The sequence below is a fragment of the Protopterus annectens genome, chromosome 1.part0, assembly GCF_019279795.1.
Source record: "Protopterus annectens isolate FY-2018-M chromosome 1.part0, PAN1.0, whole genome shotgun sequence".
Lineage (NCBI taxonomy): Eukaryota > Metazoa > Chordata > Ceratodontiformes > Protopteridae > Protopterus > Protopterus annectens.
The window spans coordinates 545,747,438-545,774,122 of record NC_056725.1 but is presented as its reverse complement, the minus strand read 5'-3'; the positions used below and the strand labels follow the sequence as shown (position 1 = coordinate 545,774,122).

The 26,685-nt window shown below is 39.9% G+C and overlaps 1 protein-coding gene across 1 annotated transcript in view; it reads right to left on the bottom strand.

The window, feature by feature from the left end:
- Positions 1–26,685, bottom strand: part of USP34 (ubiquitin specific peptidase 34) — a gene marked incomplete in the record, with an annotated part of 5,849,982 nt that overhangs the window by 226,214 nt on the left and 5,597,083 nt on the right. Inside the window, 2 exon segments of the mRNA XM_044061224.1 lie at positions 8,305–8,429; positions 8,541–8,645. Of these exon segments, the coding sequence (XP_043917159.1) occupies positions 8,305–8,429; positions 8,541–8,645 (230 nt within the window).

Here is a 26,685-nt window from a genome sequence, read left to right as displayed (position 1 = left end):
GCCCTTTTTGGGGTAGAGGACCAAGGGGGCGAAGGAACCAAAACCTGCTGAGGAGGCTTCAATGACATCAAGGCATTAAACAAGCCTCAAATTAAGTTCTGCCATTCCCTTTGTGGATACCTGGCAGCAGACACCATGTTTAGCTTTCTGTTTTTTATTCATTGGGAAGTCCACCTTGACAAAATGTGGTGGTGTTAGATATTATGAATATAAGGCTGAAATTAATTCTGTTGTAAATATGCTGAAAGAAAAAGCTTGCTTAAATGCAGAAACAGAGTTTAGTAATATGTGATCAGCAGCCATACTAAATGACCATGGCTTGGAAAATAAGGAACCTGCTGAATGGACATTTTTCCCTTACAGACTTAAAAACAGGATGTATGCAAGAGCAAAAATGCAAAATCTGCTTTTAAAGAATGGACAATGACACTGTGGCAATGTGTTTCCTCAAAAACATGTTTTTCTGCATGGACAACAGGACACTGTTATCAGCATTGGCAAAAGAACAGATGTTCTTATACAAAGATCCAAACAGAATACAGGATGTTCACACTGTCAGAAAAGCTGGTCTCTTACAAGACATTGTTAAACAAGGAAGCTTAGTATTGTTTCTACAGGATGAGCAATTCTCCAAAATAGAATATCAAGAGGAAATGTATATGTTTATGCATGACTAAAAGTGTATATAAAGAGCTATATAAATCCAGTTATGTTAGGGGTATGGTAGGGACACATTTGTTGTCCTGAGGTAAATGTTATATCTCTCACATTGTCTGTACTATATGAGAAGTAAAGTGGAACAGTACTTTAAACCGCAAAGTTAATACGTTTGGTTTATTATAAAAAGTTATTTGTTATTGCTCTAAAGTTGATGCTGCAAAGTATATTCTCTCATCAGTGTATATTCTGCAAGTTTCTATATGCAACAGACTGTAAATGCAAATATAACCAGACTTTGAATTTTAGCAGAATCCAGCCAGCAAGACTGAGTGTCTTAAGAAGACTTCAAATCCATCACACCAAGCAGTAAGCAGCTCCATATAATTTTTCAGGTGGTTCATACCCCTGTCTAGATTCGATCAAGGTACCCAGCACCTCTTCCCTAACAAGGATTTGAGGAATCCCTTTCAGCTCCTTGGAGATAATCAGCTGTGGCTCCCCCGCAATGTCCATGGCAGACATATAAAAAACCTCTGAGGACTTGTGAGAGGAAGGTTCCATGCCAGCCTCCAAGAAGGTTGCAGCAGAAGAAATTAATGGCAATATCTGACTGTCCTCAGGGTTCTCATGTACCTCAAGAGAGACATCCGGTGGAGGCTGGAAAGCAGCAGGCTCAGGCCTAGATTTCTTGGCCTTCTACTTGAGTAGCAGCTGTACCTGGGGGTGAGAGGATTCTGCCTTGGTACCTTGGGACAACAGCTTGAGATGTTGGTTCTCAAGATAAATGAAGAGGATAGAAAGACAGCTACAAAAAGACTTAGACTTGTGTACAAAAGCCTGACAAATGGAACACTGGGGTCATGAGATTCACCTAAGCAAAACAGGCACCTATTGTGGAGGTCCTTATAGGTTCATAGGTTCATACTAGGCTATCTGCCCGAGGGCATTTACAAGCCTAGCCCATAGTTTTGTGGCTTACGCCACCCCTTTAGTATGGGGAAATATACCCATTATTTTGCTGTGCCTCTGTTGAGCAGTGACACTGAGGTAATCCCTGGGGTATATCTGAGATCTCCCATCCATTGGTCAAGATTTCTCTTGAACAAGGCCAGCGAGGTGCTCTGCCTCACATATACCGGGATTTTATTCCACAGCATAGGGAGTCTTTGGGTGATGAATCTATCCCTCCAGCACGTCCTATTAATAGCCGTGTCGAGGTTTAAGTCTCCCGCCCTTGTGGCTCTGACGGATCTAGATTTTTTGAGGTGAAGCATATTCATCAAATCTGGGTTTGACATGGCCTTGTATGTTAGGCAAAGGTCACCTCTGAGCAAGCGGTAAGCGACTGAATAGAGTTGGAGTTCTTTCAGTCGGGCAGCATAGGACAGATGTTTGAGACCCTTTATCCTTTTGGTGAGGAACTTTTGTGGCCTCTCCAGCTGCTGCAAGTGTCGGGTCAGATACATTCCGAATGGGGCATTGTACTCAATCATTGGTCTGATGAGTGATGAGTATAGGGAGACTATGACCTCCCTTGATCTAGATGAGAATCCCTTCATGATAAGGTGGGCAATGTAGAAGGTCTTCCTAACTACTTTAGCTACATGGGTGTCGAATGACAGACTACTATCAACCTGGGTCCCCAGGTCCCTGATAACTTCTTCTGTACTCAGTGGATTGCCACCTATTTGGTAGCTAGGGGTAACCTTGTTTTTCCCGAAGGGTATGACTATGCATTTTTTGGCATTTAACTTTAGGCCATGGCTCTGGCACCAGTTATCCGTTTCTGTGAGACCCTTCTGAAGGATATCTGTGTCAGATGTGTTTTCTACTATGGCGCCCAGTTTGCAGTCATCTGCAAACTTTGTCAGCCATAACCCTCCTGTGTTTGCTTGTACTTCGGAAAAGTAGATGCCAAACAAGAGTGGGCCCAGGACTGAGCCCTGTGGTTCACCACTTGTGACAGGCTTTGAGTCTGACATGGCGCCAGCAACTCTGACCCTGTGGGTTCTGTCACTCAGCCATGGGGAAATAAGCCTCCCACATTGGCATTTCCCTTTCTTGGATGAGATGTAACCCATTGAAAAATATAAGAAAAAGGAACTCAAGGTAAATATCTTGAAAAAGTAAGCCTGGTATAACCAGCAAAGTCATTGGCATTCAGACCAATGTACGATAATGGTGTTTGGACTGGTGGCAAATTTGTTCTGGGTTGGGAGCATTCATACATCACCTTTATGTCCTATGCTTGTGTGGGAAGCATACATCTTATATATGATTATCCCAGGTAATTAAGGCTTTGGTATACTGGCCAACATCGGGCTATCCTTGGTAGGAGATCCCAGAGGTGACTGCATACTGTGACAGTGGTATAGAAGGACATAAGTAGATATTCGAGTGATTACTACTGCAGTAGCTTTGGCTATATCCTGCATCTGATATAACAGCTGGCCAGCTTCCAAAACCTAAGGGTACCTTTAATGTGCCCAGACCATTGACAGCTGAAGTAAATCAGAAGTCTGGGCGCCAAGCCCTTCAGAGCTTTCCTGCCACCTGACAGCACACATCTTGTGGGCTTTCAGGGATAAACGGTTGGCTAGCGTTTCTCCATTGCAAGGCAGATAAGTTTCTTTCAGGGGGAAAAAAAAAACTTCTAGATTTTATTTCATGACAAAAACACTACTTTTTCTGTGAAATAAATTACTTGATGCAAGAAATTTTATATTTATTGGACTATCAAGCTACTTTTCAGTCAAAATCTGATTCTACTTTTTAACTTTATTGTAAAAAAAATTGTTAAAAAGTATAGTTCAAGTTTATCTTCTGTGGTGAAAAATTTTATGAAACTATGTTTAGAGGCTGGGGTAAGTGTCCATGGTGTTTTATGTAGAAAAAGCTACTTTACTGAAGCTTGCCTCTTTTACCAACTGCTGCTGCTACTGTTACTGTCAGTGATACATGGACTTCAAGCTTCATTACTGGCTCCACCATGGAATAACTTACCATTACCTTATTTTTCCTTCCCCCAGCCATAAAAAAGAAGATAATTTCCTGACAGCCTCTGCCCCATTCAGAGGCTACACATTTGTTTCAGCTGCAGATTGCTGACTCTGCTGTGGCCATTTCTGGTTCTTTAGAACACTCATTTTCTTCCTTGGTTTCCTCTGGTGCAGTCCCTTCAGACACCATGGACTGAGGGGTAAGACAAATCCTCTGCAGAACTACTCTTGCCCGATTTGGAGAAAGGAGTGGGTAATGCCTCTAAGCCTATCCAGATTCAGATGTATGTTTCCTATGAAAGGAGCAGCCAAATTTGGTACTATATGTCAGCTAAACTGTGGGGGACATCTTTGGCTTGCAAAAGGAAAGACTCCCGAACAAGCAAGAATATGACGACTGGAAACCGCACTTTTGATGATTATGGAGCGTTAAAGATGAGTTTTGGTCTTTCTTCTCTGAATTATGGCAGTAGGTGCAGAATTTGAGGCAAGTGGGAAAAGCCCTAAAATAATCCAATGAATCCAACAATAAAGCCCCCTCTTGCTTTGCTGAACAAGCAGAACTGAGGAAGGTCTGTATTTTCTCATGTTGCAAACAGGTTGCTCTTCACATTGTTTTGTTCCTGAAAGATTATGACTAGCTTTCCATCATTCTTGGCTCCAGGTGATAAGTAAAAGTATTCCATCATATTCACTTTCCTCAAATTGTGAAAAGCCATTAGAAGAATGGGCTGGTCAATGGCCCACTACCAGACTAGCAGTATGCATATGGATTATCCATGAATGTCACCCTGCTGCTCATATACATCATGGACTGGCTGCCTGAGAAGAGCAAGGTAGGTTTGGTCACAAATCCCTCTCCAGTCTGTGGAATGGTAGAAAACACTATGTTTAATTCAAACAGGTCTGTGTGATACTACCTTATATGCATAATTATCTTTTCCTGCAGTAGAAACTACATTAAAAAACTCTCAACCCACCATAACAGACTGGAGACCCTGTATTGCACTGTAACCTTAGTCAGGAGGAGCAAAGGAGATGAAGTCAGACTGGGAGATGCTTAATGACTGGCAGGCAAAGGGGCAAAAAGCAGATAAAATAAGGGTCGAGAAAAAAGTCAGATTGTGACTCATGGAGAAGGTGAACCCAACTGGAATTATCATTAAAGAGGGTCCCTGATGTTAGAATGTCAAGTTACCACTTATGTAAACAAAGTACCAGTCTCATATTGAAAGACAAATGCTAGAGTATACATCATGCCAGTGAAATTTACAGACAGAAAGGATATAATATCCACTTATAAGACTAGTTAGATGACAAAGTGTGTAATGTGTGCATTTCTGGAGACCATGTAGTGAAGGGCAAGTCACAATGTTAATGGCAGGATACAGAGGAAAGTGTTTAGGATGTTTTGTGAAGAAGATGGCATACTAAATAAATAGAGGCTAAACAGGATAAGATTTTTATTGGAAAATAAGAAACACGATGGAGATGAAATGGGTGTTGGGTAGCTGTACCGAGCTAAATCATGTATAATCAGTTCTGAGAAAGATAAAATGAAGTTCTGTGCAAGATGTAATTGTTTTTTAGTACCTTTTCTGATTTTTTTTTGTTACTGAGGATCACTTGGCTGTAACAAATAAAGGCTTGTTGCTTTGGAACACTACCTGGGTTTCATGATTTTTGGAAATTATTGTGACTGAGCACATCAACGTAATTTCAAGATTACTAGTGTTTGTTTTTTTTCTCCTCAACACTGATGTTGGTGAAGTTAGAACTAGGCAGATTCCTGTGCTCATTCATTTTTTTTTATTTTTAGTAAAAAATATTGTAGAGCTGTACAAAATCTTTAGAAAGGATTTGCAGACCATGCATCTGTTCTTATGTAGATCAGTATTATTTTTTGAGAATGGTACTGGTTTCAAGCAAACTCACCTAGTACAACTCTATTTTTCCTCCTAAGCCTGGCAACTCCTTCCAAAATGCTACTGCCATACAGGGACAACGTGCACCTAACAATGCAAACAGAAAGCTTACACAGGAATTCTGAATCAAACAGGAAATAAGAACCTGGGACAAGTGCTCAAAGTGCAACTGTCAAGCAGCAGGCTTTTGCTTTCTGCACACAGGAGTTTCTGAACTGAAAATCCATGTCTGAAAATCACTTTCTGAATTTTCTACAACTGTTAAATAATTTTAAAAGTCAGAGGCAGGTTACAGTAAACCTTCAGCTACTGGCAGCTATCTGGATCAGTTATTTTGTATTTCACTGAGTCAGTGTATGACTGCTTGTACATTTACTCTTGCAATGTGCATAGCTTAGTTTTATTTCAAGTAAGCAATTTTGAGTGAAATTTCAAAAGCCTGTGGCCGGTAGTTTATCAGAATATAAGGGTAATCTCTAAAATTGGTGAATTATCAACTGTTAGTTTCTCCCATTGAAAAAGTGATTGTTTTTAACTACAGCTACCAAATGAATGTGTTACAACTGACATTTTTAGAGTGAATAGTAACTGCGTTTGTAGTATCCAAGACTGGTCTAGCTGGTGGCAGCATATTACTGTAAAGTCAATGAAAGGGTTAGTGGCACTAGAAAGGTACCATCAGCTTTTGTGTGTGTGTGTGTGTGTGTGTGTGTGTGTGTGTGTGTGTGTATGCACCCGGGTGCGTGCATGCAAAATTATCTTACTCAATTTTCAGTGACAGTTTATAAGACAGCACTACAAGGAATCTGAGTAAAAACCTTGGGAAGCTGTGGATATAAACCTGACAACTGTTCAATCAAGACTAATATGGGTGTAGCATGCACTGGTCATAACCCAAGACAGCACTGCACAAGACCCACCACTCCTTGTACATTATTTGGTGTCAAAAGTGTGGATATGAAGCCCATGCTATATAACTTAGGAGGCATTGGTATGGATCACGACCACAGTCCCTGACTATAACATATTAACTGGTTACATCAGGTGGAATTATAGACCTGTTTATCACAATGTGTGCACAAGACACTCAAGGGTAACGTAATTGAATTACACTGAAAACAATAGCTAGGACAGGAAAGGGTGATCCAGTACATGCATACCTCTCCAGACGGTTCGCGCAGATGTGGATGTGGCATGGGCATCACTTGCATGACTGACACCCCAAAAGGCTGTGATGTATTCAAATGATGCTTGTGCAGATATGACGGTGACATCATGCATACAATTTAGCCTTTTCCTCAATGTAGTGTGATCTCAGAGTTGGTATATTTAATTTGCAAAGGGTTTGGGGGTACAGGGGGGCACACCCCCTGTAAAAACATAAAAAAAATACATTAGGTAACTGCAGTGCCCCCTCGAGCTAAGTGCCAAACACTCGATGAATATTCATGTGCCCGGTGAAGATATCAACATGAACATTCAGAGTTTAGATGGGATTTGCTACTGCGCACCTGGGGAGGTACTCATGTACATGACTGCCCAGAAAGATTACGTATGACAAGCAGATCAAGGGCATGCAGTCCAATCTAAACATAAAACTTTTTTTTTTCCACAAGCAGTATACTGATCTGTGGAATTAATTTCTAGTGTAGATAGTAGTAGCTAAGCTAGCATTTAAAACGGCTTCAGATTTCAGAAGTGATACGACAACAGACAGGGGGAAGCAACCTTAGGATACTTGCAACTCTCAGGGAAACTAGATAAACTTGCAAGACTCCTTTTCTAACTGCTAATTTATGTAATGTAATATACGTGTACAATGACTACTAAGCACCTCAAAATTTTAGAGAGTAACAGAGAAATGCTCTGAATGGTACAACAGACAGTTCTAATTAGAGCTCATCATTTATTTATATATTCATTAATAAGCCCATTAAAAAGTATATGCAATTACACTGCTTATTATCTGTATGTAGAATTTGCAAAAATCTCTTGGACCTTGCTCTCAGGTCCCTACATTTGCCATTTCACAAGGTTATTTTATCAGTTAACCAGGTGGGCGGGTTGGTCAAAACACAAAAATCAGCAAAAGAAATGGAAAAATATAGCATATAATACCTATTAGTAATTAATACTGCAATTACACACAAAAAAATAAAAACTAATAAAGCTTAAAGAAGAAAAATACAATGAAGAGTCAAAGGGTCAAACAAAATTTCCAGTAGACAAGGCAGCAATTAAGTTCATAAACACAAAGGATCAAGCAATTCATAACAGATGAAGGAGTTAAAGAGAAGGGTGACATTATGTTGTTTATTCAATGCAAGTAGGATTAGGATTCAGTAGGACATAACGCATAACTGTCTATGGTGATGGCACATATTTACCCTTTTCTTAATTCTAGTGGTAGCTAGCTTAATTTAAAGAAGCAATTACAGTTTTACAGAATGTTTTTCTTCTTCAGCAACTAATGCAAGCAGAACCCTAATGAATATAAAGGCTCGTTCATCTCACAGCCTAAGAGATTACTTAAATCATTTAATCACAGTATTACTTTCTGTGCCAGGGGTGGCTACAATCCAGGTAAAGAAGCAGGAAGTAAAGTAACTTTGGCAGTAAATGAGAGCTACAGGTTCTAACTGTACCAATGCTCCCTAGATGTTAAAAATAACAAACAAATGGCATTTGACAACTCTTTCTGAAAGTTACATTTCTCTTACCTTACTGGTTTCAACCATGGAAGGCAGAAGACACATATTAAGTTCAGGGCGAGGAGGACGGATATTGTTTTTTCCACCCATTAATTTCATGTTTTCACGACAAGGGAAATAAGGACCAAGAGTCACTAAAGAAACATTAAAATCTTATTTGGTTAACAGTCTCAGCAGTTTAAATACTTTTATGTTTTTTTTAACTTTGCAGAAATATAAGTTAACACTGAACTAAAGGTACATACTTGGGATGTTGCTGTGATGATAAGTACAGTGATTATGTTGAAGGAAGGGAACCAACGTATGTAGAAAGTCATGCGGACTCAGAAGGACAAGTTCTTTTAAAACATCTAGAACAAGCAGAAATATTCTGATTTTAGATTAATAAATTCAACCAAAATAAAGAAAAAAATAATGAGCTGAAAATAAATATTAAAGTCTGTATTATCGTATAACTATAAACAAATCACATCCTGAAAGGTAAAACTGTTACTCAGAAGTAAAAGTTGTTAAAAAGGCATCTATGTAACAAACAGATCTTTAAAAGCATATCAAGTCTGCAAAGCCCTTCCTTTTGTGATAACATAAACTTGAGAAGTACAAGTACACAAAACTACAGGAGGCCCAACTTACCAAAAAGAATCATAATTATTCAAGGAGGCTTGGCTTGTGAAATTCTGGTTAGCACATCACCCAAGACATCTAACATTTTTTTCTGTCACATACCACATACAATACAAATCTTCCTGTACTCAAATAAAACCATCACACCAACTATATCTGACAGGGTCTCAAGACTACAGGCACTGTTGTTTACTGGACAAACTAGTGAAGGATGCAAATTCGTGACCTCACAAACTCTACTAACATATTTGTACAGCTGGTGACACATCAATTACCAGACTATGCAAGAACTATGCAAAAAGAAGTATACAAGGGCCATCACAAATAAGTTACTACTGATTACATTGGTTGATGATTGGATAAAACATTAATTTTTTTAACAATGCTGCGAATTTGTGACATGCTCTTAGGGAGGCGTGGCAGGACATGGTGAGATTTTACAATGCCCATGTTAATACTGGAATAACCCACTTGTTGAGAGAGATCACCAAAACCATGTACAGTACAATACAGTCAAATTGGTGGTTTCCAATTTTCTTTTAAAGACATGGTAACAGACAGAATTTTAGCACCCGTCCTAAATCCAGTTTTCTCTGCGATTGATGGGCTACACCCCCCAGGGGATACATGTATCAAGCGGAATGTTTGCTGGTCCCATACTTTTTCAGACAAACCAAAATTCTGACAACTACAAATTTGACAAAAACCATAAACATTTGCAAAGAATGGTGATGGCAGCCTTTTTAAATGATAGGAGCTTAAACTACAAAATGGGTAACCTAAGAGTCTAAGCAAAAGTGTGTCACACTCACAGAATTTTTTAGTTGGAGAACAGTCAAATTTGCAACATCATTGAGATATGGCTTAAAGACTCATCATGCAACCCACAAATATCACAGTTTTATGCCTTCCACTACTGGAGACCTGAATGATCATGCAGCAGTGCGTCTATGCTCATTACAGACACTCTCTAAGATATGATGCAAGACTAGCGGCAGAATTCATAAAGTATCACAGTTTCATTCAGTAACACTGATTTGAATTTCACAGGATGCTATTAAACCCTGTACATGTCAAAAAGAGTACATGAATAACTTTGAAGTTGTTGTTGTTGTGTCTTTCGGCTTTTCACGGTTAGGTGTCGCCACAGCGGAACTCCGGTCCGCTAATGATTGGAAGTAGATTTTTACGTGCCGAGTTGCCCCCCCTGATGCACAACCTTCAACGAAGGTACGCCCATTCACGCATGTCTACACACAGAAGACGCTCTAGCTGAGAATCGAACAGGACAACGTCTTACTGTGAGGTGACAATGCTAGCGTAGCACCACCACCGCAGTGGCGCATGAATAACTTTGAAGTAAGCCACATTATTTCACATTCAGAGATGACATAATTAAAACTCATATTTACTACAAAACCAAGAGAATAAAATGAAAGTTATGTACTTACCATAACAACAAATTCTTGCTGTCTCTCCATCTGTCTTGACTGGTTGGGTTATCCACCTTGTGGCAGATCGGAGACTGGAAAGCTTTTTCCATTAGAGTTTTGCCAGCATTTTTCCACTCCCCAAATGCTATGCAGTAAGTCCTCTCAGAGCAAGTTTACCCCAGATAAAGCTGTAAATCACTATAAATATATACACATGCGTATATACATATATGTAGATACAAATGCGCTAGGGATCAAAAAAGGAAAGCACAATGGCTCTAGCTTCAGGTATCTGTACAATAAATCCTCCAGAGGATAATTCTATAAAAAGAAATTTGGAAGGGGAATGGAGGACAGAATGTTGAAACTGATGGAGAAGGACAACAAGGACGGATCTTTATGGTAAGCACACAAATATTGTATTCTATGTTGTCTGCTACATCTATCTTAACTGGTTGAGACAGAATCCCCAGCTACTTTTTTTATGAGTGGCATCATGGCAGGATACCCTTCAGAACAGTGGAATTAAAGGCTGCTATAGATCTGGTTATCAGATCAAACTTGTAACATTTGATGAAGTTATCTACAGTAGGAGAAGGCCAAATTGCCACAGAACAACCGTCTTCTACAGTAGTGTGTCTGAAAATGGTACTCATGTAGACGTGGTCTTGGCGGAAAGGGCTTTGTTTGGAAGAGAGTTCAGGCCCTTAGAGACACAGACAAATGATTTGCAATCTCATCTCCATCTGGACAAGGTGTAAATCTTGGAACCCAACTTGACCTCAGAGGGAGATATGAAAATTTGCCATCTTTACATATAGACTTAGTTTTGCTAAGCTAAAATCTGAGTTGACGAACATTCAGAGTAAGCAAAGTACATTCTACTCTATTAGAATGACTGGGAAAGAAAACATACAGATTAATGCACTGATTCAAAACTGACTCCAAAGCTACCTTAGGCATAAAAGAAGGATTTGGTTTAAAAGCAATTCTATCTTTGTGAAAAAAACAAGTAATGTTGCCTGCAGGACAGAAACTCCCTTGGTGGAAGTAATCACTACAATAAATGCTTTCCAGGAAGCATTTTCAAGGAGGGAAAAGATCACTGTTCAAATGGGGGTTGTGTTAGGGCTTACAAGACCAAGGTAAGGTTCCATGGAGGAATAGGTTTATGACTGGAGTTCTCAACAAAAAGTCTCTTTAAGGAAGGCTTTACAAATTTTAAGGATGGCCAATGAAGATAAGTTTGAAACACCATGACAGAGATAGAAGCAAGCTGCACTTTAACAGCATGGTTATTTACACAAACCAAAAAGATCTGCTAAAAACTGTAGGATGGAGGGAAAAGGAACTGAAAAAGGATCTAAATCTTTAGCAACAAATCACTGGAAAAATATTTTCCATTTGCTCTTAGAGGCTTTACATGTGGAAAGTTTTTGAGAGGCAAATAAAATCTAGACTACTGTGGAAGGTAAGGAGGAATCATTGGTCATCATAAGAACTGGAGAAACCATGTGGTTAACATCTGAGGGATTTGATATCCAGATGAGGGTTCCAGATGGGTGAGACAGGAGATTCATATATTGATCTAGTAATCATGTAGGCTACAGAAGATAAGGTCACAGGTTAGTGAACCAAATTTGCCTGGGCCAGAAAGGTGCAACAAGGATCACTTTTGTCTAGCACTGAACTACTTTCTGTAAGAATTTTCTTATCAGAGGAAGAGATGGAAAGGCATAGAGAAGTCCAGGAGGCCAAAGATGGATCAGGCTATCACTCAGTGAATGTCCTTGTGGAGGGGAGGAGGGTAAAGAAGCTGCTGCATTTTGCACTGGTGGCAGAACTGAACAGGTTGCAGCACTGCTGGCCCCAGCAGCTACAAATCCTTGATTCCACTACCATATTGAATGAAAGAGAAAAGTGAAGCTTCTGGATAGGATTCTTTTCTTCCAAGAATTCTGAGTGATGGCCATCTAACTTTGAAGATGAAGAGATAAGTCTCCTCTGAATACCCTTAGAGGGAAGCAGATAAGCAACCCCTCAAGAATACTGGAACAATTTACAACAGAAGGGTCACCAAACTCCTGGTTCTGAAGATCACATTGGCCCATGAGGCAGTATCCATTACACTCTGTCTGAAGAGAACTCACAGGGAAAGGGTCATTTTCCTCCATTCTGACTCCTACAGAAGATTTGTTGAGGGTAGAACAAAGAACTAATGGCATAAATCATTTTCCCTTCCAGTTCACCCTTCAGCATGGCATCTTTAACTTTTGGATGGAAAGTATCTATTTTCTTACTTCTGCATAGAGGGGTGAGCAAATTACTTATTTTATTTACTTTACATTTGTTTACTGGGAAGGTGTGTCTGGGCCAAGGATCCATTTTTAGTGGGAAGAAAAACTCCAAAAAGAAACATACAAATAACCATATATAACAGTAACATAACCATATTTAAAACAGTAGCATTCCAAGTAACTACAGTATTTTAACATAGGAAGAGAAAAAGTTACACCATATAGGTTTTCTAGCCTATATAAGGCAGTGGCATCATTTAGACCATAGAGAAGAAGTAACTTATCTAATACATGTAGTGATTTCATATAGGAAGTAAACATATTCCTTGTAGAGTATTGCCAAATTTAAGGAGTAAAAAAATCAGTGCTTCGACTCAGTAGTGGTAAAGAGCAAGATATGTAAGAAAGTGAGAAGGGGGGGGTCCTTAGCTTGATCTAACAACAAGTTTTAAGTGGAAGCAACTAAATAAAAGAACAATGAATATAATGAAATGTTTTCCTTTAACAAATAAATGTTCACAGTGCAACATGAGAAGCTTGTTGAAGGCAACTGTGCATCTGGTTCATGTGTTTCTATGGAGACAACTGATAAGGGCAATAAAAACAGAATTTTTTTTTCAATGGCTAAAAGCTAATGTTTTCTGAAAGCATTCAAGTGTTTTTTCATCTGGGAGAGGAATAAAAATAAGACAAAAACAGCACTTACTGTAAGCAAAAGCACAGGCTGTACCATGCATCTTAGCATGGATAACCTTCATTATAGGGTAAAGCCTGTCTGTGCAGCTCTCAGTCCGGGACAATTACGCCTTCTAGGAAGGTTAAACTTCATTATTTGAAGATGTACATATATTTTCTGTATTTGCATGCAGTTAAGAGGCTCTATGTATGTTTCTTTTGAGGATTATAATTAAAACAAAAAGTCTTGTAAAATGTGACATAGGTTCAAATGGATATGACAAGAAATAAATGTATAAAAGATCAATCTGCCAAACACTATGTATGTAACAAAAAAGCTGAAACTAAACATTTAAAAAAGGTGTTATACACAACAGGTGGGAATAATAACATAATAGCAGTACTTTCAATATTATCTTTGAATGTGAATGGTCTCACAGGTATACACAAAAAAGAAAGAGCAATGAATTGTATTAAGAAATGCAGAGTGCAAATAACTATGCTACAGAATACATACTTGTAAAGAAGTGAACTTGTGAATTTGATAAAGAAAGGATTTCAAGCCTGTAATTCAGCAGAATATCTGGGACAAAGGATAAAGAGAATATTTTCATTAATTATCAGAGGAGCTTCAATAGTGATAGAAGAGGGAAAAAAAGATAATGGTAGATTTGAAGTGGGAAGAGGATTATGCTGGCATGTAGTTATATTCCACCTAAAACTGTTACAATGAAACTTAAGAAAAATCTGGGAGAAATAATCATCTTTCAGCAGGGAATACTACTTACACGTGGAGACTGGAATCTGATTTGTTAGATCGAGGATGTATTTAAGGGACCTAGAAGGAAAAATATAACAAAAGAGAGCAAATTTTTGAAAACAATTATGAAAATGTTTGGTATGGAACATGTGAATTCAATAAGAGGAGCTCAGAAAGAATTTGCATATTTTTCCAAAGATACAAAAACTGGGCTAAACTAGACAAAACTTGTACTTCACAGGAACATGTGCATTTAATTGAAAGCTTTAATAAGCATCAAATAACTATTTCAGATCATGCATCAATAATAACGTAAATAAAAATTCAGGGTAATGAAATAATAATGAGACACTGGCATTTCCCACCGATCTATTAAACAGAGTGGAATTTAAGGAAAAGGTAGTGTAAATTATTTGGGAGTTATTAGGGAAGATAGACATATCTTCAAAAAATATAGCTAGGGAGTGGGATAAAATGAAAGTGGGGTTTAAAAATAGGGGAGAAATAAAAGAAAATGAGATATGGTTCAGAAGTAACAAGAATTACTAAGAGGGAGTGGCAAAGGTTAAAGTATTGCAGAACAGGGGGGATCTCAGAGTATAAGAAAGGGCACAACCGCAGACTGCTAGTGAAAAAATAAGGGAACACCTCAAAAATATGCATGAATTTACAAAGACTGCTGCTAAGCGATTTTTTTGATAATATTCCCTGACTTTAAAAGCTTTTAGCATAACGGCTCAGGCAACAGAAAGTAGAAAGGTTTGTTGCATAGCATAGGGAGCCTATAACAAGGAAAATAACCAGACAGCCAATAGAAGCATTAGAAATAATTCGGTAATTTTATGAAAATCTGTATGAGAGATATGGAAATCAAGGAAAAGTACAAATGTAAATAGATTCAGGGATTCATACACTGTTACTAGGCTAATGACTCAGGGGAATGTGGGGTGGGCCTTTCTAAGCCTAGCCAAGTTCTTCTAAAAGAATAACTATGTCCTCTAGCCAAATAGACATTGAGGGTCAGGCATTTATAAGCTACCTCTGTCAATAAAAGACATGGGTGCCAGGCCCTGTACAATTACCTATTCCCAATCCACTGGTCCAGGTTGTGCTTAAACTGGGTAGCAGACAAACTCAGCTTCACATGGATAGGAAGCCTTGTCCACAGGAGAGGCAATCTCTGGGACACATATTTGTCTCTCCAGCATGTTCTGTTTAAGTCACAGACAAATTTAGATCCCAAGATCTTGTACTTCTGGAACTCTCTGATTTACGAATAAGTAGGAGAGTCATAAGTGTCAGGTTTGTGGATGCCTAGTAAGCCAGACAGAAATCACCCCTCAGCAATCTATAGGAGACTCAGTACAGGGAAAGGACTTAAAGGCGCTCTGCATAAGGCAAGTTTGTTATGCCTTGTATTGTTTTTGTATGGAACGTCTGAGGTTACTCTAGTTGCTGCATATGCCTGGTCAGGTACATACCAAAAGGAGCAGTGTACTCTACAACTGGTCTGATAAGGGTGGAGAACAGTGCGATAATGACCTCTTTGGACCTAGATGCCACATCCTTACTTATAAGTTGTGCAACATAAAAGGATTTCCTCACCACTGTGGTTACGTGGTGGTCGAAGGCAAGGCTGCTGTCCACATGCGTACCCAGATCCCTGACCAGTGGGTTGACTCTTAGGGGTGTATTATCAATATGGTAATTACCTGGGATGGTTGACTTCATAAAAGGTACAATTAAGCATTTCTTAGCACTGAGTTTACAGCTTTGGCTTTGACACCATTTGTTAGTCAGCGATAGACTTTCTTGAAAAATGCTAGTGTCTGAAGGAGAGTTGATGATAACCCCAAGCTTGAATTCATCTGAAAACTTAGGCAGCCATAAACCTTCAGCATTTGCTTCCATTTCAGAAAAACAGAGGGCAAAAAGGAGTGGCCCCAGTACCGAGCCTTGGGGAGCTCCTCTTGTGACTGGCCTGTTGGTGGAGATGGCCTCACCTATTTTGATTTCTTGGGTCCTATCAGTGAGCCAGTTGGCTATCCAGTGAGTGATAAAAAGGGTTTATACCTAAATTATTGAGCTTGTCTATAATGCCTGAGTGGGATACTGTACCAAAAGCCTTGGACAGGTCAAAGTAAGCTGCTTGCGCATTCTTACCTTCAACCAGTGTTTTGGTGACCCACTCAAAAAAGTCCATCAAATTTAATAGGCATGACCTTCCTTTAACAAAGCTGAACTGTTATGGGTCCAGCTTTTGCAGATTATCTATGTCCTCATTTCTCACTCCATGATGATTCTTTTCATGGCCTTGCATAAGAGGCTGATAAGACTTATAGGCCTGTAACTACCTGGATCATTGGTCAGATCTTCTTTGTGTAGGGGAATGACTGCAGCTACAATCAATTCCTTGGCCACAAAACTTGACTGAAGGCTCCAGTTGAAAACTGATTCAAGTGGACCAGAAAGGTCATGCTTCATACTATTTATTAAACCAATAGTCAATTCCTCCCTGGTTAGATCCGACCACAAAGTAATCACCATGTAAATCCACATCTCACCCCCCCCCCCGACAAAGGTAACCACCATGAAAAACTTCTCCAAATGTGACTTTGGGCTCCTAAAAACAGAGGTGGCTAACTTCACGGCACCCATTTAAATGGAAAACAGATGCATGACTGCCGAATCACCAATGCACTGTACGAACACATACATAAATGCATGGAACTAGCCATACCCAAAAGAACCAAGACGCTCTCCTCCAAAAAAAAAGGAAGCCAATCTGGTGGACCCCTGCCATTAATAAACTCTACAACAGAAGTAAGAAACTGTTGCAGAAAAAAGGTGAAGTCTCAAGACTGGAAAAACTCCCTTATTAGCCTCAATAAAAAGTTGAGATCCGTCATCAAAACCTCTAAAGCCAGCTATGAAGGCAGAATTGTGGCAGACACTAAAAATAACCACAAAGCCCTCCACAGTTATATCAAGAACCTCCATGGCAATACCCAGATTTGCTCTGAGTTACTGCCCAATTGGCAACATACTGGCCAACAGATTCAGTGCCAGCTTTACCCTCCCCCCAAAGGACCAATCACAGTACTGGAGGAATGCCAGGCACCCACAGCATTACTGCAGCACAAGTTAAAGCTGCATTGTCCAAGGCCAAGAATATAGCTGCCATGGGACCCGACAATATCCCTGGATGTGTTCCACATGAACTACAAAGTGAACTGGCACCACATGTGTGTGCCCTGTTCAATCACAGCCTCACCTCAGGCTTTGTCCCTACTGAATGGTGCACTGCTACAGTCATCCCTCTCCATAAAGGGGGAGAAACTACAGACACTGGAAGTTATCGCCCCCATCAGCCTGATGAGTCTGATATGTAAAGGTTATGGAGCGCATCATCATGAACCTAATTAACAAGGATACAGGGAATTTCCAAACTCTAGATCCCATGCAGTCTGGTTTTGTGAAAGGTAGATCACGCTTGCTCAACCTGGTTGACTTCTTTGAATCAGTCACCAGAGCTGTGGATGAGGGGAAGGCAGTTCATACAGCCTACCTTGATCCGGCCAAGGCCTTTGATAGCATTTCCCACTTAGGAATTATTGATAAACTCACCAAACTAGGCATCAACCCCTATATCACTAGGTGTGTTGCAAATTGGCTCACAGATAGAACTCACAGTGTGAAAGTAGCTGACTCCAACTCAGACTGCTGACCAATCACGAGCGGAGTCCCACAGGGATCGATCCTGGGTCCTCTCCTGTTTGGCATCTACTTCTCAGAAGTCCAGGCCAACACGGAGGGACTCTGGCTGACCAAGTTCACAGACGACTGCAAGCTGGGAGCCATCATTAACTCCCCAAGTGATGTAGACATCCTTACAGGCCTCATCGAGACCAATGACTGGTGTCGAAACCATGGCCTTAAGCTTAATGCCAAAAAATGTGTTGTCATCCCCTTTGGGAAAAACTCAGTTCCTTCTAATTACCGCATCGATGGGAGCCCACTGAACACTGAAGGCATTATAAGAGATCTAGGGACACAGAAGACAGCAACCTCTCCTTCAACCACCACATTGCCACTGTGGTCAGAACGTCCTTCTATGCGGCACATTTCATTACCAAGGATTTTGCATCCTTATCTTAACCGAATCCTGGCTCAAACCTAACATCAAAAGTGAGGGAATACTCCCACCTGGACATAACATCCTCAACAAGGACAGAATATCTAGAAAAGGATGAGGAGTGCCACTGTTGTATAAACACCACCTTAATATCCAAATTCTTACCCAATCAGCTCCCCAGTTTGACAAGGAAGAAATCCTTTACGCCACTCTCAAATTAAACCCTAAGAAAGCAATCAACATAATAGGTTGCTATTTCCCACTAGGCCAAAATATACCCCCCCTTGAAAACCTATTAAACTGGGCCAATCTCTCCCTACCCCAAGAAACTGTTATCCTCACAGACTTTAACATTAATTGGTTATCCTGCAATAATAAGCACCCAGCCCTCCACCTAAATATCCATGGCTTCTCACAGCTAATACAATCCCCCACCAGGATCAATAAAAACCCTAATAATCACACTATTCTTGACTGGGTCTTAGACAACAAAGATCCTCACTCTTACCTGGCAGTCTGCTTACCTGACTCCCTCAGTGACCATTCCTCAACCTTCCTACTAAAACATCACATAACAGCAAACCCATTACCCAGAGACTTATTCATAGCAAAGCTAAATTTAACTCCAACTCCTTCACCACCTCCCTACAGAAAATTAACTGGTCACCTCTAAAGTACCTCAATCTAGATGAAGCAGTCCACTTCTTTAATAGCATCTTCCTCAACATTCTTAACTCCCATGCCCCCCAAGATACACCAAAATCAGAAATAAAAACTCCCCCTGGCTATAATAAAACACCAGGGACCTTATGAAAATCAGGGATAAAATATGGGAAAGCTGGCACACAACTAAAAATACCTCAGATAGGCAACTATTCCTTGAACTTCGTAACAAGGTCAAAAAGCAAGTAAAAGCAGACAAAGCCCTTTTCTATCAAACATCCCTAAACTCTTCCAAAAACAAATCTAAGCAATTCTGGTTCACAATTAACTCTATCCTCTGTCCAGGAAAAGTAAACACCTGCCTGCCAACCACCCCTCTCTCCAACTGTAGCATAGCCAACTCCTTCAACAAACACTTCACAGATAACCGTACTATACCTCACCAAAAAACACTTCCATACATCAACCCCCCCCAACCCAAATCCACCTCTCCCTGCCTTCTTTTTCTCCACAGGACCCACCTCCGAAATAAAGAGACTCCCGACAAAATTAAAACCCACAAAGCTAACAGCCGACAACCTGCCCACTGAATACCTAAAAATAGCAGCTGATGTCCTAGCTTATCCTACTTCCATATTAATCAATTGCTCCATATCAGAGTCCTATGTACCAACACTATGGGAAATATCCCACATCATACCCCTCCACAAAGGTGGCCCCTCCACAGACATCTCCAACTAACACCCCGTTGCCATCCTCTCCCCTCTCTCCAAGATACTCGAAAAATGCATCAACTCACAGGTCTCCAAATACCTCCTTAACAATAATCTCCTCTCCAATACCCAGCATGGTTTCAGGCCACACCACAGCACTACAACTGCTCTGCTCTCCTTCACTAACACCATCCTCGATCACAAAAACAATGGCCTCTTCTCTTCTGCTGTAATTATGGACCTATCTAAGGCCTTTGACATTGTATCACACGATCTACTACTCTCTGCTCTCTCCAATCTTTATTTCTCCACACCAGCCACCAACTAGTTCCACAGCTATCTGCATGCCCACCAGCAATCAGTTGTCTGAGACAACGATCTTTCCCCTTGTCTCCCTGTTACTCTCGGGGTTCCCCAAGGCTCCATCCTTGGCCCCCTTCTCTTCTCCCTTTTCACCAATAACCTGCACACCGCCACCAAACATGCCTCCCTCATACAGTACGCAGAATACTCCATTCTAATCTGCTCAGACCCAACTCTAACAGAACTTCAACAGATCACACAAGAATCCTTCTCTTCTGTTGAAAGCTGGCTATCCAATGCTCAACTCCTCAATCCAAATAAGCCCAAACTCCTCATCTTCCAACCCTCCAAATCTACCCTAATCACCCCCCACTTCAATATACAAGCCAAGGATAATATCTCCATTTCACCAACAGCCCACACAAAACTACTTGGTGTACAGATTGACAACAAACTCAAATTTGACATGCACATATCACTCAATAAAAAAAGTCCACAAAAAACTGGGTACCTTATATAGAAGCCGCCAATACCTCACCAAACCAGCTAGAATCTCTACCGCCAATTCCCAACTAATCTCAACCCTATTCTATGCAGCACCCATCCTTACAAATCTCAGTCAGTCCTAAAGAAACTCAAAGCCTACTACAATAAAATCACAAAATTTGCCTCTGGGGCTTCCTACTGCAATCACCACTGTGTCTCCCTTAGAGACCTAGACTGGCTCAAGCTCCCACAACTACTACACCTAACCCAACTTACCTTTGCTCATAAACTTGTAAACCACCCTCTTAGAATCCAGTCACTCCACACACTTCTCCAACCCTACCACTCTTCCAGACCCCTACGCTCCTGCAACAAAAATCTACTCCAGGTCACCAAAGCCAAAAACTCAGTGGGGGAAGATTTATTTTCCTGCTCCATATCCAAGCTCTGGAACTCCCTTTCCACTACCATAACTACCCTTCCTTCCTGCAGTCTTTTCAAGACTGCACTTAAATCACATCTAAAGTCTCACTGGCTTTGTCCTTGTCCAAACCCCCAACTAACCCCCCCTTTTTTTCTACCCTTCTCTCTTTTTCCCTGCATTTTGGTTAGAGTAACTCCTCTACTACTATTAATCTGAAGTGAATATTAATTAGTTACTTCATCCCACCAGGATTTTAGTTATCATTAGTCTATGACTATTGTTAATCTTGTAACTAATAAGACAATTTCAGTACTATGTATTACTTATTATTTCTATGTATGCCATTAGTGCTCACTACTTAAATTTTACCAAATGTGCTCCTGTACTTTTCATATCTTTGACTCATATTGTATACTATTTACAACGTCATTCATTCTGTGGAGCTTTTCTCCCCGGACTTCTGCTGAAAAAGGACCTGCGTCCAGTCGGAATTTCCCAGTAAACAAATGTAAACAAATAAATAAGGAAGCAAGAGGTCATAATCTCTCTTTACTCTTCCCTCATTAGGCAGTTATGATGTCCCATTTGGCATGTACCTCACAAGACACATGCAACAGCTGGAAAGGCCACAAAAGTAACTCACAAAGGCCTAGGCCTTAAACACATGTCCTACATGGACAGACTCAAAAAACTCCAGCTATTCTCTGTCTCATATCGTCTACTAAGAGGTGATCTCTGCTTGACTTACAAAGCCAGGTCTGACTCAGCTCTGTTAGAAATGCTATATCTAAAGAAATCCTAATCCATCCACACCACATGCTCCACAGACCTCAACCTCATTACTACAATCAACAGAACATACTGGAGGGGCAGGTTCATAATCCAGAGACTGCCCATGCTCTGGAATAGACTTCCCATACATGTCAAGCAGAGCACCTCACTGGCCCTCTTCAAGAGAAATCTTGATGAGTGGATGGGAAATAGTTCACTTCCGGGGATCACTCCAGTGGCTCTATTTGATAGAGGCACTGGGAACCAACGCCAGGTGGCACGATGTCAGGGCACTTCTATGGGCTAGGCTTGTAAAGGTTCCAGGGCCATTAGCCTAGTTCACACCTATGAACCTAAACATCCTGGGATGTTATTGGGGCCCATCAATACAGTGTTTTTGGCCTTGGAAAGTGCACTGATGACCTGTTCCCTAGTAATGGTTGGGGTTATTGAGTTATGTGGTATTTCCTTTGAACTATCAGGGGGAGTAGACAGAGAAATTTGAGCTGAACCTGTCAACCAAAAGGTTGGCAATAGCCTCCAGTTCTGTGTGGGTGATGCCATTTACAGTAAGTTCTGCGCATTGTTGTACATTTCCTCTGAGGTTATGGACATAGCTGCAGAAAGCCTTGTAGTTGTCCTTTGTCTGAGAAGCTATTTTATATTCAAATTTAGCTTCTGAAGTATTAATTACCCCTCTTAGCTGCCTGTTTAGATTGGTCGGGAGCTTTTAGTTTGTATGGCTTTGTTCCCCCTACACTTGGCCAAGATTTTTTTTTTCTTTTGTTATATAACCGATTGATACTGTGATTCCACCAGGGTTGCTTGTCTTTTTCTTGATATGGGTGGACACATCTCACTCTATACAGCTATAAACATACCTGTACAGAGATTTTGTAAATAGCTCAGTGTGTGCTATGGTGTTGCTTAGTAGAGCAAGGTTAGTCTTGGAATACTTCCTAAAGGTTTTCGGTTTCGCTGGATACCCAGACTTAATTTTTATTTCAAGTAATATTGGCTTATGGTCAGATCTAACAAGGGAAGACAGGACACTGAGTGAGGACCATTGACCTCCCATGTTCATGACTACAAGGTTAAGGATATTTTACCCCTGGTAGAAGAATGGACCAATTGTTCCAGGATGTTGGTATTAAAGTTTGAGAATTGTAAGGCTTGTGCATTAGAAGTGGTGTAAGATTCCCAATCTATAGAGAGATAGTTGGGATCCCTCATGAATATCATACTGGGTTGAACTGAAAGGGACTCTAGTACATAGAGATAGGCAGTATTGGTTTCCTGGGGCATGGAGGGGGAACTACTGGTTGCAAAGATATGGTACGACACCCTGTTTACAGTGAGTTGCACATGTATGAGTTCCAGTTGGTCAAATACTTTAACTAGTCTGGATGCGAAATTGCTTTTAATATAGACAGAGACTCTTCCACCTTTAGTTCCCTCCTGTGCAGTAGCTGGTCTAGAGGTGTGAAAGGCATTATAACCTTGCACTGCTGGGGTACTCCCTGCGACTTTACAGCATGTCGTTGCTACTACACAGATGTATACAGGAGAGAGGAAAGCTTGCAGAGAGTGGAGTTTCTTTTTAAGACTTCTAGCAAAGAGCAGTACCACCTTTAGATTTTCCTTCAGATGCTCAGTTAAGTTGGTAGGTTTATCACTTTGGCATTGCCTAAAAAGGCACTATGGGTTAGAAGAGGTCTTTGCCAATATCCAAAAGTACAGAGGGGATAACTGCAGACCATCCCTGGCAAAACAGTGTGGTCTGTGAACCAGGTCCCCCCAGGCCATTAAATATTGTATCCCCCTGGAGTGACAACAGAAGCTAAGCCAACTGTTAAAATCAATCATTTTCTGTTGGCAATGTGGCATCATCCTCGGAGAAGGTAGTATGCAGCTCAGTGCTACGCTTTAACCCACCTGAGACACACAATCAGCAAGCTCAATAACAGCTTGCTTCATATAGTCAAGGGAGGTACTTCCCAGGTCATTAACACACATGGAATATGACAGAGTCATGCTGGTATCTGTAGTTCAATGACCTGAGTACCTGTGTGATTTGATGGATCCTTGCCCCTGAAAGGCAGCTGTGACTCTCTCCTTACACAGTCTGGTGAGGGGGACATCAGTGTCTCACTACAGAATCACCAGTGACCATGAAATTTGGCTGTGTGCTAATGTGCCTTAAGGGTTTAGCAGTGGAGGTACTGCATACAGTGCTACTATGTGTAGGTGTGGGTGGTGCTTTAACATAGTGTTTGCTGAGGACCCTTTCTTTGATTGTACTGTGCAGGAGGCCTTTGTCTTTTGGGAAGGTTACCTCTAAGTTTCTCAGCATAAGTAGTTTTATGTGCAGAAGAAGAGTAAATTTATTCCAGTATTCAGGGAATGTAAAGAAACAGGTGAGATTCAAGCTGCTGTACCCAATCATTTTCACAATATTCTTTCCTGAAGGTTCAAAGTCACTTTTTGATGTAGAACATGCTGATGAGGCAGTACATAAGTCTGTCTAACAAAAAGCAATTTATCATAGAGAAGGAGATTCTGCTTCTGGTAATAAAGCCCACAGACAGACTGTGTCAGTGAAACCTTTTCCAATGTTTTAAAAGAAAATGTTTGAGACCCCGGAAAAAAAGCACAAGAGTTGACTAGAAGAAGCAGGACTACGTTGGAAATGATGCAGAGGCTGAGACTGTGTCAGTGAAACCTTTTCCAATGTTTTAAATAAAAATGTTTAAGAGACAGGAAAAAAAGCACAAGAGCTGACTAGAAGAACCAGGACTACGTTGGAAATGAAGCAGACACTGTATTTGGGAGATGGAGATGAACAGGAAGAAAACCATCAACTCAGAAATTGAATAAATTCTGAATTACAAAGCATTAATTATATTTGTGAAACGTGACAGAACAAGAAAACCTGGAAACATTGGACATCTTTCACTTTGTTAAACTTGTAGGGGACTCCAAAGCATATAACCTACTTCATGTCATTAATGTTTGGAAGAACATTTAGGAGAGGGAAGAGGAAAAAAGAGTTAACTGTAAGTAAAACAAAATTTTGTTCTTAACCTTAGTATTTTTATAATGCATGACATAACCTGCATGCTACAAAGTAAAGCTTTCTCAGTTATTTTTGAGTGTAATAGGGATACTAAAGTAAACAGGTGCCCTGTTTGTTTTCCTTCTTTCACTTTTAGTTTTAAGAAATGTAGGCACTGCAGTGTAAAAAAAAAAAAAAAGATAAATTTGGTCAAAAGAGCATGACACAAGAAAAAAAATGATGTGTTTTGTCTCACTCTTGTATAGGGGAATGACTGGATTAAGGCCCTTGGCAAGTTTAAAGGGGAAGCAGACAAATAAAAAAGAACACTAAATATAAAAAAGTTTTCGTCTAGCAAATAAACAACGGCTTCTAGTAGATGCAAGTATGTATCTAGTTCTACATCTCTATGGAGACAATCTGATAAGGCACAATAAAAACAGAATACTTCTTTCTTTCAATGGCTAGGAGATGATGTTTTCTGAAAGCATTCAAGTGTTTTTTCTAATCTGGGAGAGGAATAAAGATAAGACAAAAACAGACAGCACTTACAGAAGCACAGGCTGTATCATGCGTCTTAGCATGGACAACCTTCTTTACATGTTAATTCAAGTCAAGTGCGACTGTCAGTCTGAGACAACTGCTCCTATTAGGAGGGTTAAATTTCAATACTTGAAGATGTACATAGTTTTGTGTGCTAGTATTAAGTTAATATGTTTTAAGGGTGTCCTGGGGTGTTTTTTTTTTTGTTTGCGGATTTTTACTAAAACAGAGTTTTACAAGATGTGACATAGGTTCAAATGGACATGACAGGAAACAATTGTATAAAAGATCAACCTGCCAAACGTTAGTGTGTGTATGTAACACAAAAGCTGAAACTAGACATTTAAAAAAGCTGTTACACATAACAGGTGGGAATAACTCAACATAATAACAGCACTTTCTATATTATCTTTAAATGTAAATGGTGTCACAGGTATATACAAAAAGAAAGAGTAGTGAACTATATTAAAACATGTAGAGCGCAAACAGCTATGGTACAGGAGACACATTTGGAAAGACCTGAGCATGTGAATTTAATAAAGAAAGGATTTCAGGTTGATTATTCGGTGAATATCTCAACAAAGGAAAGGGGGAGTACTTGTATTAATTGCAAGAGGTGTTCCAATAAAGATAGAAGAAGAAAAAAATATAATAATGGTAGAGCTGTAGTACTAAGGAGCTACTCGCAAAGGAAGAGAATTTCATTGGTATGTATTTATATTCCACCTAAAACTGTTATAATGGAGCTTAAGAAGATTCTGGGAGAAATAATCAGCTTTCAGCAGGGAATATTACTTATATTTGGGGAATGGAATTTGATATGCAGCAGCAAGGATGTACTGGGGGGGGCAGGAAAGGAAACTATAACAAAAGAGGGTAGATTTTTGAAGAAATTTATGAAAATATTTGACATGGAAGATGTGAATTCAGTAGGAGTTCAGAGTGAATTTACATATTATTCCCCACAGTACAAAAACTGGGCTAGGCTAGACAGAATACATTTCACAGGAACATGTGCATTTAACTAAAAGTTCTGATAAACATCCAATAACCATTTCAGATCATGCACCAATAATAACTAAAATAAAAATGCAGGGAAATGAAATACAAATGAGACAATACAGAGACAAAGGAGAAATATGCATTTTCCTCTGAATACGCAAAATATTGGAATTATTTTTGGCATTATTTGGACAATATTTGTATTTTTTGGACAGGGACAGAGACCAAGTTGCTGAATTTGTTAGTTATCTTAATCAAACCACTGAATTTTTGAGATTTACCTACTGTATTAACACACAAAGAAATGCATTACCTGGATGTTACCATCTGGAAAATGGAGGAGGATAGGAAATTTAAGTCCACCATTCACAGAAAGGATACCTTCTCCAATTCCTATCTTTATTTTACTAGCTCACATCCCTTTAGGCAAAAAAGAAGTATCCTTAAGGGACAATTTATACGTAGTTCAAGGATGACCTCCATGAATGTAGATTATGAATTAGAAA